Here is a 17,833-nt window from a genome sequence, read left to right as displayed (position 1 = left end):
TTCTTGTTTTTTCTCCTCTGATTCCTCCTCTTCTTTCTCCTTTTCTTCTTCTTTCTTCGTCATCTCTTCTTTCTTCCTCTTTTCTTCTTCATCTCTTATCTTTTCTTCTTCTACTCTTGTCTTCTCTTCTTCTTCTTCTTCTTCTCTAATCTTTCTTTCTTCTAATCTTTTCTTTTTCTCTGCTTCTTTCTTTCTTTCTTCCTCTTTTTTCTTGCTCTTCATCTTTAGAACTGGTGTAGCTCACCAAATCACCAACAACAGATGGTCCGTAATCATTCAATGGACCCTTTGTTGTATCTTAAGATAATTCTTGTACTATCCTTGCATGGTATCGGTACCAATAGTAATCTGCATTGTAGAATCTGTCATCACCGTGTCTTCACCTTCTTCTGCAGATGGTGCTTATGACAATGTTGCTGGTGCTGCTGCTTCAACTGATGGTGTTAGTTCATCCTATTTCTCTGTTGGTTTTGCAATTATAGGGATTCCTCCCCCTAAGCCTTTGCTTTCTTTAGGTATTTGCTTTTATATATCAATCTTTAGGTATTTGCTTTTATATATCCTCAAACCTTTTATTTGACAAAATCATGTGTCTTACTACAACATTTTCTTACTGTAGTCTATCCTTACTATCATACAAGTCATAAAACTTATTCAGCTGTACAAAGTTGCCGTTACTTATAATTGCAACGTTAAGAGTTCCTACCTTAGGGTTCCAGGGCTTCCTTCCAGTGGGTGCCTTCACCTTTACCTTTACTTGCTCGGCTTGCCTTACCTTTATTTCTTCTTTAGATTCATCTGATTCAGACTCAATTACTTGAGTCTCCCTTTTCTTTGTGCCATGTGATGTTTTCCTTTTCTTGCCTGGTCCACTTGCTATTTGTTTTGTTCTTGTGTGTGAAGGAGATTCCATTTGCCCCTGTTTAACCTCAGTTAACTTTGCAAACCTCCTAGTGCTAGGTGGGGTAACTGTTTGAACCTTGGTGATGCTCGCATTGTCTTCATCTCTGCCTTAATTATGGAAGTATGCAATCAACAAAAGCTATCTTTGATTACTAGGAGACTTGTTTTCCTTCACGCAGTCACATACGAATTCCAAATCTTCTGCGCACTTAACCATAGCTTCGACATATTATGTTCTACCTCATACTAATTGCGCATACTTTAACTCTTCCTCTAACATTTAGTCTACCTTTTTGATGCTCGTTCCTTAATAAAGTGCTTAATTCATGTAGGATGAATCAATCACTGCAACTAATTTCAATCTGCTTTCAGGTGTTTCATTTTACTGTTCTTCCAACACCACATGTGAACTTGATGGATCTTTGGCTTTGACAAATACTGCTTTGAATTCTTCTACATGCTCTCTTATATTGTCTTTCTGGCTGTTACTGGTGCTATTATTCTTTTTGACATCTTTGTTCGTGTTCCTTCTAAAATTTGGATTCCTTATATTGTTCCTCATGTCCATTCTACAAAATCTTGCTATATGACCAGAGTTGTTACATAGCTGGCATATTGGTGCATTGTTTCCAAATCTAGGTCTAGGCTAGTTAATAGGTGCTCTGCAATCTCTGGTAATACGTCCAAATTTGTTGCACTTGTAACATACAATGTTGCTTCTGATTCCATTGCTTCCTTCATTAGAGCTTCTTCCTGCAGGGTTAGAATCTCTAAACATTCTACTATTGCTATCACTATTATCAAATTTAAGTTTTTAACAATTAACTACTCTATGACCAAAACTAGGACAATTATAACAAAAAAAAATCAGTAACAGGTTTAAATGAGTTATCTGTGCAGTCCCTTTTCACATGACCAATTTTATTACATGCATAACATCTACCTTTGAATTCATATCTCACTTCTTTAGGTGATTCAATTTGTTCAGATTGCTTAGGTTTATCAACTTGCTCAGGTTGCTCGATTTGACTCAATGTTGTTCATATCTACTTTTTCTTGCACAGGCTTTTGATTTTTAGGATCTGGTTCCTTTCTTGCTCCACTTCTTAGCTGGCTTTTTTCCAATGAAATATCCAAGACCTGTCTTATAAAGACTTTGAAAAGACATTTCTTCATCAAGCTTCTCACTGCTAGTATACAATTTTTCAAGTTGTTGCTTAGACTGGGTTAACTCTCCTTTCACAATGATGTTGTATTTCTCAAGTTCTGCATACTGCAACTTGGTAGACTCAAGCTCAGATGTCACTTGTAAGGTTGGATCTCAGATTTGCATTCTCAGACTTCAAATCTGATTCAACTTTGTTATCATCTTTTATGCTCAACTTCAAATCAGTAATGTTTAGTTCATGCTTTAGGATCTGATTTTCTTTCTTTAGTCTTGAGACTTCATCATTTTCCTTGATCTGATCTTTAGGCTCTTTCTTAGATTTGAGATAATCTATCTTGTCGCTCAACTTTCCAATGTAGTCCTTTGCATCTTTATATCTTTCTTTCAAAGCATCTCTTTCTTCAGTGAGAGTATCAATCTACTCAAGAGCATCTTCTAGATTCTTCTGTAACTATTTCATATCCTTAGGGATCTTAGTCAAGTTGTTAAGCCTTCTCTAAATAAATGTGCTTTGATGCCAATTGTTAGAAATAAAAAATACTGGGGGGAGGGGGGCAATCAATATTTCACAAACTTTAGCTCAAAACTGGATATCTGTAACAACTTTATAACTTGCATAAGAAAGTAAACTAAGTGTGCTGAACAGTGAACATAACACTGCAATAAGAGAACTCATAACACCATATTTTGTTAACTACGGAAACCTTGGCCTGGGTGGGGATGGTACCCACATAATGATCCACTAATCAAAAGTATCTGGTTAAAGATATGGAACCTGTTAGGAGTCTATTACATTTGTATAGTGTCTTGGTCTTTGTTAGAGGACTAGGCCTTGTTAGAAGCCTCAACCTTGTTAGGAGTTGTTATATAAAATTACAAAATGTATGCAAGATAAGCCCACTGCTCAAATATGCAATGTACAATATAGTTCTTTAATACAAGGAGATAGATACAAAGACCTCTTTACATTGCTGTAAATATCTTCAATATCTGATATTGCCTTTGCTGGTTATAACAATATTCGCATTCCTCTGATCATACATCAGAGTTTGCATCATAGAACATTACAATACATCTCATGCAACTTACACATAACTTCGCATTTAGCAATCTTCCTTTATACCTTGCTACTTTACAAATATCTACCTAGTCGGCCTTCATGCCTTTATACACTTTATTAAAAAGTAAAATTAACTTTTGCTGACTTAGAGTTAACATCTAGATGTCATCCCTAATTAGTGAAGTAATTCGTTCGTAAACAAAATAATTCCTTAACACAAAATTACCCATTTCCTTAGTATACTCTGTTCTGCCTGTTCACTGCTGTAACTGGTGAATCCGTCATAAATCTGTCCGTACTGACCGTACTGTGCTGCAAACTTGACTGGAGAATCCTCATACTCTGTACTATCTGCCCTCAAGTGTGCACATGCCAATATGGCCTCTGCAAATTGCGCTGATCAAGACTTCATCAGTTCTGACAGATAAACTATGTAACCCTTAGACAATTTTCGAAGTATACATGCCATAACTTTGTTTTTTTGTTCTGCTCTTTTCATATAGCTGATATGTTTCCATAAATAACATCAAAATGTCTAAATTAGCCAAATGGCCAACAGCTCCTATAGTCAATGATTGACTCGTGAGGTCGTGAGAGGGTGGTTGTAATGTGCTATCATTTCTTAGAGGTAAGGCCTCAAAGTCTTGTGCATTGAAGAATGAAAGTTGGGTGGCATTATCCATTTATGCGTGCCAAAGGGCTGCCTTCAACATATGATTATCATATGCTCCTGCCACTGTGTTTGACATCACTACCACTTAAATACTTTCATTTGATTTATCTACTATGTTATTTTCATCATCTCTTCCTTGATGCAATGCAATGTCTGAAAGCTGTTGGCATCCTTCCCTTACTATGGCTGGCAGCCATGAATTAAACCATGGAGCTTCCTCCAAGGTCGAGCCCACTTAGCATGCTACCCATTTTCAAAACTGTCAGCAAGTGTTGTGCCTTATGAACCATTCATTAGAGCCCCCGTAGCTCCTCATTTGATAAGTAGAAGTTTTTCCATAACAATAAAAATGTGATATTGCCATCATCATTTAGTTGTGTAGTTTTCGAGTCAAACTTGTTGACCCATATTTCATGAGTAGTTGAAATATCCCCAATAGATATTTACCCATTTCGTTCTCAAAATAATATTCAAAACATAAAGATACAAAGTTGCATTATAAGCCGATAATATATATCTTAAAACATGTTATTCCATTATACAACAACAATACAATAACCAACATTCAAAAGTCCAATCTTAAACATAGTTTTACAGTCAGATTGGAATACTAAGAAAGAACCTGTAAGCACTTGCGAGACACTTGAAGTGACGTCTCCACGGACAATGGGTTTGCATCCACTATCTCCTGTTATGAGGGTTTTCGTCCTCTTGCTAGATGAAAGCTGAAGCTTTCTGAATAACGCTCACAAGAGAGAAACTGAAATCTGAATCATAAGCCAAGCATATCAAATGTATGAGCCTCTTCTCCTTTTAATCCTCACAGCTGAGACTCTTCGACCCTCTTCATGTCTTTTCATCTTATCCCTCCTTGTCACTTTTAGCCCACTTTATAATACGAAATTGACCTTTTAATTTACACTCTCATAGTCAATTTTAATATTATATGAATACGTCTTTAAATTTCCTAATGTCCCAAAATGGGGACATTACAAATCTTCCCTCCTCAAGATTGCTTGTCCTCAAGCAATCAGTACCAGGTTGCCATATGAATCTGCAGGTAGCTCTGTAGCCCAATTTGAAAATAAATCTTGCCACACTACAAAGCAAGTTGTTGAATTGCAACCCATCCATCAACCAAATCCCTAGGTCCCATGTTAATCTATGAAGTATTGCTGCATCTGTAGGCTGTGCAATTTTGATCATAAATACATCTAGTCTCAAAGTGTGTAGAACTACAATAAAATCCTCAAAATGCCATAGATACATACGAACAACACCTGGATCCCAAACCTTGTTGTCATGACCAGCTGATATGATGAGGTAGAAATGTATCAAGGAGCTATGTATAACCTAGTAGATGGTGGCGACCCAGCCTAAATAGTTGATGTAAGAAACAAGCTGCTTAAAAGCTGAAAACAACACCATGGGCACATCAAATACCATACTGTCATCATCAATTTGGAGAACCCCTAAGTAAATAGGTGCTATGAGTAAGAATGAAGCTGAAAAACCATCCTTTATGATTGAAACATAACTCTCATCAATACAACACCAAGATCTATTCAATGGTTGATGTATGAAATCTGTCCAACTATCTGGATCCAAAATTTTGAAATCAAGATCATCCTCTTCATGACAATCAAAAGGAGCTCCCCCGTTTATTTCAAAAAGGGGATTATCGAAAGTCCAATCAGCATCTACTTCAAACATGGGGTTGTCTACAAGCTGAATGTAATCTGAAGTTTTGGTACTTGGTATTTTGGGACAACTATCCAAATCATAAGTCTACTGAATGCTATCAAGCTCATTAATTACTTCTTGAAAAAACTCCTACCTCTCTTTACCCTCATGCTCCCAAAAATGATTTATGATCCTAACCTGGTTTTGTGCTTCCTGCAGAGCAATCTAACTATCATCCAATGCCTCATGAACATACTTAAGCTCCTTGTTGAGCTCCATAATCTCATTTCTTCCTTTATTCAATTGATCAACATATATTCTAGCAACCTCAAGAATATAATCCCTATCAGAAAGCAAACATAAATAATCTTTTTTTATAGATTCAAGGGCTGTTTTGATTATCTGCAAATCTACAATAAACAAATATCCTTTCACTCCCTTTTGAGCCTTCCTACGGAGATCCTCCACCATCTTGTGAGTGTTGTCATAACGTACCAAAGATGCCACAACCATGTCTTCACTAACCTTCAGCTAGTTCTTTAAGACCCGCATCTCATTATTGTCATGTTGAAGCAACTCATCGTCTTGCAGTGTCATCTTGGATTGTTCTTCTAAATTTATATCATGCGTATGAGGAACATATGGTTCATCATACAAAGAGTCCAACATGCTGTTACTTCGAGTACAACCAGCCTCATCAACATGTTTGTTAAAGCTAATCTCCAAATCACCAACGTAGAAATTTATATGTTTCTTATCCATATCTGAAATCATCTTATCTACATTTTTCCTTGCGCTGGTCTGAATTTCTTTTGCCTCCTCTTCATTATTATGATTCCCACAAATAGGATCGAGTGTACTAGTGTCCTCACATATCGAGCAAATCTATTCCTGCCTCGTAGGAATTCCTTTAACTTGTAAACCTTTCATGTTCTTCACTATCCGCGGCAAAACTTTCTTCAACACCGCATCATTGTAGGTTGTTGTAGGAGATGTTATTCACGTAATCTCAATGAGACAAGAAGCAACCACAATGTTAACTTGTTTATGTGGATGCTCCATAAACCTGGGCTGGACCAAGGTCACCATTGAAGGTTGTAAGGTCCAATTTAAGAGTCTACAATCTGCCTGTTCTAAATTGGTCAAATAAGTTTCTATCTCTTCCAATTTGGAGAGAATATCATTTGAGGATTCCATGTATTCTAGTTGCAACCCAAGGGCGCATAATTGACTAAAATCTTTCTCTTTCTGCAAGTCTCTTAGCTAAGGAACATTGAATGTATTGTTAAATTCCTCTGAGAAAACATTGCTTTTCAAATCTTCCATGACTGTAACTGCAACTTTTGTAATGGGCTGCTTAAATCACCTTTTTGTAGATTTAAATACCTTGTAGACTTGTTGTTGTTGAAATATTCTCATATACCCTGATAATTATGAACATAGCATTTGTAAAACTATTGGCATACTACCCTGAGTTAGTAGTTAGTTGCCTGAAATCTTTCCAGGAGATTATAGGCTGGGATTAGATTGACTGTATGTGTGAACAGATTATTGGGATTTGTTACCATGCGGCGGTAAAACTTCCTAATGTTGTAATCTACAATACCCAATAAGTAGGGCTTAGGAAATTCTCTTGCGTTATCTAGGCTTCTGAAGGAAGGGTGGTACAGTCATGGGGTCCTTGATAGAAAAAAACAAAGCTAGGGACGTCAAAGGACTTCCCAATAATGTGTGCTCTGTCTAAAACATTGTGTGCATGCCTTCCACCATTATTCAAGAGAACAACTATGTATTATTGCACCCAAATGATATCTGTGGACCCCTGTCATAAAGCCCTTGCTAGAAAAACTTTCGGCAAGATAAAAGAAAGATTTGATATGTTCTCCCCAATTCAAACTGTTGGGGCCCCCCTGAGCTTGCAAATTCTGACAGCTTCATTTGGATTCTGGAAATGACTGCAGGGCACAATATACAAAATCATGAGTCAAATATTAATACTCCTTTAGAGAAAAGAGTCTTGGAACTGATAATGCTAACACACACTTCTTTGCTACTAGTGAAGACTGCTTTTGCAAAAGAATTTATTCCCAATCTGTTTCGAAACAACATGAAATTTGAAAGAACTCCAATCTACTGGTCATCACCCATTGCATTTTGTCTCGAGAGCCATGATTACTGCTATACCTTTCTAGGCCTATTATTATAGTTGATAGGTGGCTCCAATTTTTAAAAAAATTGTCAATGCTTAATTAATGCTCTCTCAATTTAGTAACGCTTTGTGATAGTTATACCAGGTGGGTTCAATATTAGTTTCCATAAAGGGAGGTTCTTTGAAATTTGTCGATGTTTGAGACGTAACGTTTCAATCTCTTCCAACAATTCCAACTTGTGAATGTGTGACATGATGAAGATCCATAAACTCTCCCTTGGAATACTCATGCACCAAACCTTACAATAATTCTTAAGTGTTTCAATGTCTCGAATATTAGAATTAGAATTAATACGACTAACACCAATTCTAAGTCGGGCCCCCACAATTTACCATCAACCTTAATACTTTAGTTGTTGTTTCTTTTACCTTGAGCATCCTGTTTGAATATCTTTGGGAAGGTCTTCTTGGTTTAACACGACTCAACTTCAATCGCTGATGCTTAGATGACGTTTTTTCAAAACAAATATAACATTTGCACCAAGATTGTTATTGTCATAAATTCAGAGAGATAGATGCAACCACTTGTTTGACCCTACTTGAGTTCTTGGGCATTACAACTAATAACAAGGAAGCGTTACCTTTCGGTCTCCAGCTAATCATAAGAACTTACTAAGGATGAAGAAAATATCATTGCTGTTACCAATGATTCCAGCTCAACATATGGTGGCCGTATACAAGTTTTCAAACTTTTTTTGTAATTGTCAAGTCTCTCTGACACCAAGGAATCTCATTGCAGATATGACCAACCTCGGTAGCATTTTGATAGCTTCCCACCGCGAATCAAACATTCACATCAATATTGGGTGAACAACATGTAACGACTTCCCGAATCTACCCTGCAGACCTGCATAAAGTTGATTATTTGCCAACACTTGGAACCTACATTCTCTTCAATAAACCTGTTGGTAATCAAAATCGCTGGGTAGAGACCTACGAGCCTTGCCTGCTCGATGCTGGGTATCTAATTGATTTTGGCCAACTTAACTGGATTAATCTAATTAATTCAAATCCTCTGCGCTTTTAGCTCCGCCAGACCAAGGCCTGTTCACCCAAATCTTGGATAGCAAATACTCAGATCCAAGATGATTTACAGCATATTATAACATAAAAGCAAATTCCTCAACTGGCAAGTGTTCAAGGAAACTTTTTGGATTGCGATTAATAACTATTATTCTTCGAACTTTGATTACTTTATTAAAATTGTATGCTGCTGAAAGGAAAAGCTTAAACGAATTATTAAATGAAATCAAATCCTTAAAGAAAGAGGCTAAAGAAATGCCAACATTTGATTTAAAATTTATGAGCAAATTTATGATCAGTGCCAAATTCTAATTGGGTAATATAGTCAAACATATATTTCTTACATACAATTTTATGATATTGGTAATATTATATTTGTTGATAATTTAATTATTACGATGCCACAAATTGTTACACTTTTGCGTATTCAGGTTATTCTATCATGCTTTAACCCTTATGTGGACACAATAGATACAAATAATGGAAAAGATTATATCTTGCACTATTTGTATTTATCAAATCCGAATAGCGATGAACAATTTAATGTACTTATCGGAACAGTAAATTATAAACAAATAGACAACAAAATCACAAAGGATGAGTAATATATGTTCCAACTCCAAAACAAGTAAAACTCTTATTGATATTATTGTTGGATGGCTTCTATTGAAGACATTCAGGCTTTTGATGCTCTATTCAATACCGCTTTGATCCATGCAATGTCTGGAATTAATACTCAAAAATCTGAATCTCCTTTGCTTAGTTCAGATCTCAGACTCTTCCTCAAAAAGGCTCAATAATATCTATGCTCTTCATAAAATGCATAACCTCCCTTTTTTAAAACAAAAAACGTATATCCTTTCTGCTCTTTACATCTTATATTTATGCATAAATGAAGAGTTATGAGCAGACAGACACACCCCTTCAAGGGAACTAATTACAACCGCTTGCTAACTATAATGATAACAAAACCTTAATAAATCGCAATATGAAAAGGTGGCTTGGAATACGCTATGGGCTTTCAGAAATATTTCGATGAACTGATTAACTGATTATGATTTGAAACCAGGATGCCACATATCCAGTGCTGAAATGATGGAAATGATCTGGTTTGAAACCAGGATGCCACATATCCAGTGCTGAAATGATGGAAATGATCTGGTCTTTGCAGAGACTTTATTCACCTTATCACAGATTCCATAGACTTCATAAATCATGCAAGACACCATATTCTTCATTGCACACTTGTTAGCATTCTCGACGAGGCTGTCTACTCTCCAAAATGCTTTGATTCCCTCCGTCTCGCTCTTTTTGACCACGAACGGCTCCTCCTTCCAAACGCATTCCTGTCAATAATGTTCAAAATGCCATAAGTACACAATATCGACAATAATCTTAAGGAAATACTTACCGGAAAGTCCTGCAAAAAGCGCTTGACGATGAGAAGAACAGGCTCGATCCTAAGGATTGCATATATCTGCTGCTAATAACAATGGATGGGGATCGCTGTAATAATATATGATTGCAGTCCTGATATTCGGTTCCACATAGGATTGCACAGAAATATCTGATTTGATGAAGACCACTCCACCAAATATTTTGATTGCTTGCGATTATCCTTGGAGATCACTTCAAGCTCTTGACAGGTCATATTGTTTCACACAAAACCTTATAAAACTCACCAACAATGATGATTCAAATATTTTCACAACAATATATTTGCTTATTGAATTCCTTAATCTGTGTTTGGCAGAGATGAAATGCGATGCAATTTGAATCAATCTGACAAGGCTTGCAATACATGACACATACCAACAGCAATATGTTCATCAACTTTCTTAAGTGGGCGACTAAATCTGAGTGCTCAATTTGAATTTGATATTAGAGTAAAATCTTTCGCTGCCCCATATATCTCAGAATATGTCAAAGAAGCAGTTTGTTTTTTATCTTCCGGCTCGCAAAGATAAGTGCTCAAATAGCCTCACTAGAGTTTGTGGCAAAGGGCATCGCTATGAAAGAAATAAAGAAGGTAACAATGCCTGTCATAACTGCTCCTGCCACAAGTAGCAAAGTGGCTTTCAAATAGACTTTGTATTTGCTGCCAACATTTTCACTGGGAACAATATATGGAACATGCATATCTGAAACATCCTTCCTGTATATTCCAACATGAGCTGCATGCTTTCGATCTGGGTAGGATTCAAAGGGTCCTATTCCAAACCACTCCACTTGCTAAAAACTCTTATCGATCTCAAAAACTAGGCCAATGCGTGGAAGAGGTGGAAGTTCCTTGTTTGGTTCTATATTGTACTGCAAAATCAGATCTCCTGTTCCATATGCCCAGTACATAACATTGACTTTGAACCAAAATGGATTACTTTCAAGCTGCTTAAGGCTGTCGACGTTTACTGTTTCTTGAACATGGTCAGTTGTTTTATCCGATGTCACATCTTTAACATCCTTTAGTCTGATAATATGAGTCACTTCGATTTGGACAACACGCCGAGTGACCTTTGCAATATTAAAGCTTGTAGTGTGAACTTCAAATCTATCAAGGAAAAAAGCTTCCCAACGGAAGGCATAACTACGTTCCTCTCCTTCTTTATCATTATCAGTTAATGCTCTCCAAAAGCATGGTAAAATTCCTTTTCTTAATATAGGAAAATTGTTAATTTTCCATTGTTGAAGAACGCTAGTGCTTGAATTAAATTCCATTTCCCACTCATCTCCTTAACGCTTATGATGCTCAACTAGAATGGATGATATGATATGTCTATGCTTTTTAAAAAAAAGTCCAATCGTCTTTTCTGAATCCAAGGTTCCATTATCTTAGGTGTTGCATTCGGGATCCTAAATTTTGTCAAAAATTTAGAGCTCCATGAAAACCTACGAGAAAGGCTATTCACGAGCCTTCCTTCAGTTGACTGGGATTCTAGTCCTTTCAAGTTCGATAGCACACTCAAACAGGTAAATGGTCTTCCACTCCCAGCTACTGTTCGATGCTTCTCAAAGCAATTGCAATCGTGTGGCTGATTAATTGCAAAGAAGGATTTAAGTGGATGCTCAACATACTATCTATAAGGAAAGACAATTCTGAAATCAGCTATGACTCCTGACATTCACAAAATGTAATGCCATAACATTTAAGGAATCCTATTGTTCTCATGTCCTAGATGCATCGAGTCGTGATTACTGTCTGGCTCAATATTCTTAAAATATCATAAGCTTCATATACCAAGCACTATGATCTTTTATGTTGGACATACTCCAAATCCATGGCAGAAGTATGGACCCACGGAGAGCACCGCTCAGATTCTGTACAAACTGCTTCTTGGGTAAAGTTTGTATAAATAATATAGATTCTACCCATTTATCTTCCTCAGCAATAATAAAAAAGCCTTAAGTGATTTTTAAAAACGCTACCACTAAGCCCAAACAACTATAACCTTTCGAAATACATTCGAATCCTGCAACGAATGTATTATTCAAGTAGATATTTATTTTTATAGTCTTCTTGAGATGCAACTGCGTGACTTAGTAGTCCAAATAAGTCACTTTTAAACAAAATTCTTAGTGCCAAAATTGCGTTCTCACCATGCATGGACCTGCTTAGTAAGCATTAAAGCTCCTTCAAATCCAACACTATTTTATTTCAACGAATTTTTCTCTTAAGTTCCGATAAAATTTTCTCATAAACAATTTCCATCTTGTAAATGATAAATCTTTTGGAATTTGTTTCTGAATAAAGTCTTTGATTATACCCAACAAGATGGCAGGTTCAAAGCTCTAATACCACTAAAATATCCCCAGTAGATATTTACTTGTTTCGTTCTCAAAATAATATTCAGAACTTAAAGATACAAAGTTGCATTATAAGCCAATAATATAAAACCATTAGATTCTCATAAAATATCTTAAAACATGTTATTGCATTATACAACAACAATACAATAACCAGCATTCAAAAGTCCAATCTTAAACACAGTTTTACAGTCAGATTAGAATACTGAGAAAGAACCTATAAGCACATGCGAGACACTTGAAGTGACGTCTCCATGGACAATGGGTTTGTGTCCACTGTCTCCTGGCATGAGGGTTTTCGTCCTCCTTCTGGATGAAAGCTGAAGCTTTCTGGATAACTCTCGCAAGAGAGAAACTGAAATCTGAATTATAAACCAAGCATATCAAATGAATGAGCCTCTTCTCCTTTTAATCTTCATAGCTGAGACTCTTCGACTCCCTTCCTGTCTTTTCATCTTATCCCTCCTTGTCACTTTTAGCCCACTTCATAATATGTAACTGACCTTTTAATTCACACTCTCATAGTCAATTTTAATATTATATGAATGTGTCTTTAAATTTCCTAATGTCCCAAAAAGGGGACATTATAGTAGTGGTTCATAAGAACCCATCTCCTATGAGAATGAATTGCATCTAGGTGATGCTCATAAGGGTGAAGTGGTGGGCCTTCCTCGGAGGTCACTCATCTCAGTATTGCTCCAGCTGAAGCATGCTTAACCATGTAAGAGGCATTCATTATAGAGCCCTTTTAGCTCATAGATTGATAAGTGAGTTTTCCACAAGTCAAATTGTGATATTGCTATCAGGATTCAACTGTGCAGTTTTTGCGTTAAACTCATTGACCCATGTTTTATGATTAATGGTTCACAAGGTCCCATCTTTCATTAGAATGATTGGAACACTTGGCACGCATTGTATTCAGGTGATGCTCCCGGAAGTGAAGCACTAGGCCTTCGCACATTTTTTTCTCTTATTGATTAATCGATTTTCTCAGTTTGTTTTGCTTTCCATTAGGCCTCTAGACTTTGGGTGGCTATCTTCATTATCAAATCTAACGTTAGTCACATTTCATGTGGATAGACCCTATGGGAGAAAGTTCATATGATACTCCAGTAAAAACCTTTTCACAGTAAATATAAATTGGATTTAAACTGGTTGAGAACTTTTTTTGATGCCTCTCTTCCTTGAAATCACATGAATGTGAATGCCTTCTATCTGTTATTAGTATTTTGTTAATTTCTCAAAGATCTCATTTGCTAATAATGTCAATTTAATACTAACTGGGTATAAATTCTGTAGATTACTTGGCCCCTTCGACACACTGTCAGTATATCTGCCTGATGGAAGTAGGCACTAGTCAGTTGAATGAGAAATTGATTGCTTTTTTCAAGAATAATTCCATTGTTGCAGATAAGAATTTCGGATTTTCACTGTTGTAAATTTCACTAAAATCTAGGTCATTTATTCCTCCACAAATAAATCTACAATTCTGAAAAAAAAATCATATTTGAGAACTGGATTCTTGAGCACCTTAAAGGTTCTCATAATGACAAAAGTATGTTATGATTTCTTCCTTGTGCCAAAGTAATGTTTTGCTCTGTATCTCAAGGGCAAGTCGATGTGAAGGTTATATAGATAGAGAGTTGGGCTGCCTTTCATGCATAGATTCCAATTTGCTTGCAGATTTTCAAACAATGACAGAATTGTTGAATATTGAATCTTAGGGATAATCTCCATGGCCTAGTAGCTCCAAAAGTGTAGACAGTTTCCTGTTTAGTGGTCTGAATCTCTGTGCTGCCTATACAGGTGATGTGATCTATTACCTTCTGAGAGATATTCTTTTGTAAATGTAAGCATTCCCTGTGTAGATTTTAGAGTAGCAACACAAGGATTCTAAGCCCCTACTACCGAGGGTCAATGTCCTACAATAAGGTGCCCTCCATAGCAAAGTGTTGGGGGCATCTGCATCATCGCAAACAAAGTCATGAAAGTGGAGAAGATGCTTCCAAGCTCCTGTTCGGTTGAGCAAGCAAAGGATGAATTAGTAGAGATGAATAATGGTAGGTAGATTTTTTTGGAATTTGAATTTGAATCTAGATGTATAGTAGGGAGCTAAGATGGCATTATTTTACTGTAAGGTGGCTGTGGTGTAATGGTAATTTGATGATTGGAATATAAAAGCACATCTTGTTATTGTTCAATTGATGGTAAAGATCTTTAGGAGTACATTCAATGCATTATGTTGTCAAGTTTTCAGTAGGTTTATGAATGTCTTAACAAGAGTAGGGTAGTCTTGTAACTCTTGGTGTGAGTATGTCATATTATTGTAGATGATTCTTGGGTGAGTATTTAGATCCTTTGGGTCCAAGTGATACACTGTTGTGACAATTCTTCCTTCTTTGGGTTGTTGCAATATATGCAGGACCTGTATGGCAATAAAGGAAAGCCCATTCAACGTGTATGTACTATCTCAAAAAATTAAATACACACACATGTACACTAAAAATGTTACTGAAAGAATACATTTTTCTTAAGTTTATCTTGATATTCATTTTCATTTTTTAAAAAGTATTTTGAGTGGTGATATACATGCATGTGTCCTGATTTATACATTGATGCAATATATTTGGTCATCCTATAGAAATAATTTAGTCTATAGGATGTTGGTAGACATCTCATTATGCATGAGGCAAAATATTCTCAATTTAAAACTTTAAAGTTTGCCATGGGATTTCTTGATCAACCGTTGATGAACCTTGTAATGTGATATTTAATGAAGAGTATAATTGAAGTTCCTTTCAAGCATAGATTCCCCTTTGACATATGCTATCGTTGTTGGAGGAACAATTTTTACCATCAAAGTCATGTGGGTGGCACATTTCTCCTATAAATTCTTGGGCTTGTTGAGTGTGAGGTATTTGGTTTTGGTGGGAATCAGACTTATGATACTGGTTTGGCTTCTTGAACCTGTAGCTTCGGGTCTGATCTGTTTTGGATATGGATCTGGGTTAGGTTTGCAAGGGATCAGGGTTTGTGAAAACCACTGTGAGGTGAATCTGTCACAGATTCTCAGAATATTAGCTGTCAACCAAGCATGAATTCGATGTAATGCATTTGTAAGCAAATAAATTGCTGCTTTCACACTTCGGTTGCAGAGGCTATTTTAGATGTAAAGGGCTTGAAGAACTAACCTCCTATGTGCCTTCTATTTCTTAATTGCTCAATGGCTTTGAAGCTGGAAGTACTGTCTGTTACTTCAAGACTTCCAGCTTCTTAATTCCTCGCATATCTATCCAACATTTTATGTGTAGATTTTTAAAATTAACAAGTTATTTTTTAACAAGTTCAAATTTCAGATTTTCACAATCCATTTCTAATGATTTTTGCTTCTGAATTTGATTGTTTATGCTTTTTTGACATCAACGTTTTGGATCACATTCTGTGACCCATCATATCAGGATGAGAGAAGGATGTAAGAGGAATATGATAGATTAACATTTATTTTTTGCTTGGTGCAAGACACATAAAATTTATTCTTTATGAATATTAGAAATTAATGTAAATAAATAAATAAGCTAATCAGTAATAATATCAATAATAAAAAAATAGAGTTATATTTACTAATTATATTCTAAATCTAACAATATAAGTAATATTAACTCTGCTTATAATGTTATTATATATTATAGATGAATTTCATTTAATACTGTTTCCAGTTTTGTGCCTTTATCACATTGGATATACATTTCAGCTCATCAGATTCCGTCAACAGACTTAGAAGAATTGATAGTTTGACTGAATTCTCAGACAATTAATTGGTAAGAAATTGAAGCAAATGTGGCATGCAGCTTTTTCTTGATATACAGTTCAAACAACCAATAACTCTGAAAGTTCTAGAACTATCATTGGACATTCCATGGCATGCTGATGAAGAGAAACTATATATATGTCTGTATATCTTTTCTGACCATGCAGAGCTAGAATATGTTTGGCAACAGCCTCTGACATACAAACTTTGCCCCTCTGACTTTGAATTTATAGCTATTCTCTGGGTTGTACTTATTCACTTTCTATTTTCTATTTTCCTGAAACGTTGACAAAATAATGTCTTGCAGGAAACCGGTTGAGCATTTTTTGAATGTTCTCAATGAAATTAATCTGGATGACATTACTTCTATTGCCCAAAAAGTCATTTCTACACCTCTTACTATGGCAGCATGGGGGAACGGTATGTATATCTGTTGTCTTATTCTGAATAAAGCACAAATTAATGGCTACAGCATAGGACTCCTCTGCAGTAGATATTCTGTTTCTGTATACGTCCTATATCATATCATTTGTGATCTTTGCTTTGCAGTTGTCAATGTCCCAAGCTATGATCGTGTCAGATCTCTATTTCATGCTAAGTAGCAACCTAATTGAATCTCAACTTTTTGATTCCTGAAGTTCAAGCATTGATGTTCAGAAGACTCCAATTATGAATTGATGGGTAATAGCACAGGAGTCCTCTTTAGAGAAAGGTTTTGTTTCTGTATATCATTTATATCATTATTTACAACTACTGCTTTGCAGTTGTCATTGCCCCAAGCTATGGTTTTGCAGGCTCTTTTTTTCATTCTAGGTAGCAATCTTGTTTATCTTAATATTTTGGTTGCTAAAATTTGAGCCTTGATGTTCAAATGACTCGGAGGAATGAAATTTTAGATGATCTGTATATGTATAATTCATTTTCATTTCTTAACAATTTGCCGAGGAAACTTGTGCAAAATGAAGCAACACAAATGCAAATTGTAGAAGGTATCTGAATATTGGTATGTTAGGTCTAGTTTTTAGTTATGTTGTCCTGGTGACTGAAAATTAAAACCAATCTAATGAGGCTGAAAAACTTGTTGCTATTTTGTTTTCATCATTCGGTTTTTTCATTGGTTGCTAAGATTTTAGTCTTGATGTTCAGAAGACTTGGAAGGATGAAGTTTTAGAGGATTGTGTTTCTATAATTCAATGATTCATTTCCATTTCTATAACGATTTGCTAAGGATGTTTGTTCAAAATGAAAAACAGGTCCAACTCAAATGCAAATAATTTAAGACATCAGAATATTTGTATGTTTGGTCTAATTTATAATCACATTCTTCTGGTGACTGAAAAATAAGCCAATCTAATGGGGCTGAAATTTTTCACTATATTTTTTTTGTCAACTGCCTTTTCATTATATGACTACTGTTTATGTTTCTTAAGTGAACCTTTTAAATTGTTACCATACTGCACATGATCCCATATAGTGTATCCTGATCTGATTTCAATTTTCGGGGT

General features: G+C 35.8%; 1 protein-coding gene across 3 annotated transcripts in view; it reads left to right on the top strand.

Moving 5' to 3' along the window:
• The window catches only part of LOC149560766 (mitochondrial-processing peptidase subunit alpha-like), a 101,498-nt gene extending 84,083 nt beyond the window's left edge, over positions 1-17,415 (top strand). For all 3 annotated transcript variants that reach the window (XR_016363722.1, XM_089824791.1, XM_089824790.1), the window contains 2 exons: positions 16,636-16,748; positions 16,878-17,415. Coding sequence is in view for 2 of the 3 variants with exons in the window: in XM_089824791.1 (XP_089680917.1) it covers positions 16,636-16,748; positions 16,878-16,930 (166 nt within the window). In the remaining variant the exon portion in view is untranslated. The remainder of the gene's footprint in view (positions 1-16,635; positions 16,749-16,877) is intronic.
• The last annotated feature ends 418 nt before the right edge of the window (positions 17,416-17,833 follow it).

The sequence above is a fragment of the Cupressus sempervirens genome, chromosome 4 (genome assembly GCF_028749045.1).
Source record: "Cupressus sempervirens isolate cs-2001-9-10 chromosome 4, ASM2874904v1, whole genome shotgun sequence".
Taxonomy (NCBI): Eukaryota; Viridiplantae; Streptophyta; class Pinopsida; order Cupressales; family Cupressaceae; genus Cupressus; species Cupressus sempervirens.
Note: the sequence above shows the minus strand (reverse complement) of the source record. Positions and strands in the feature narration are given on the sequence as shown.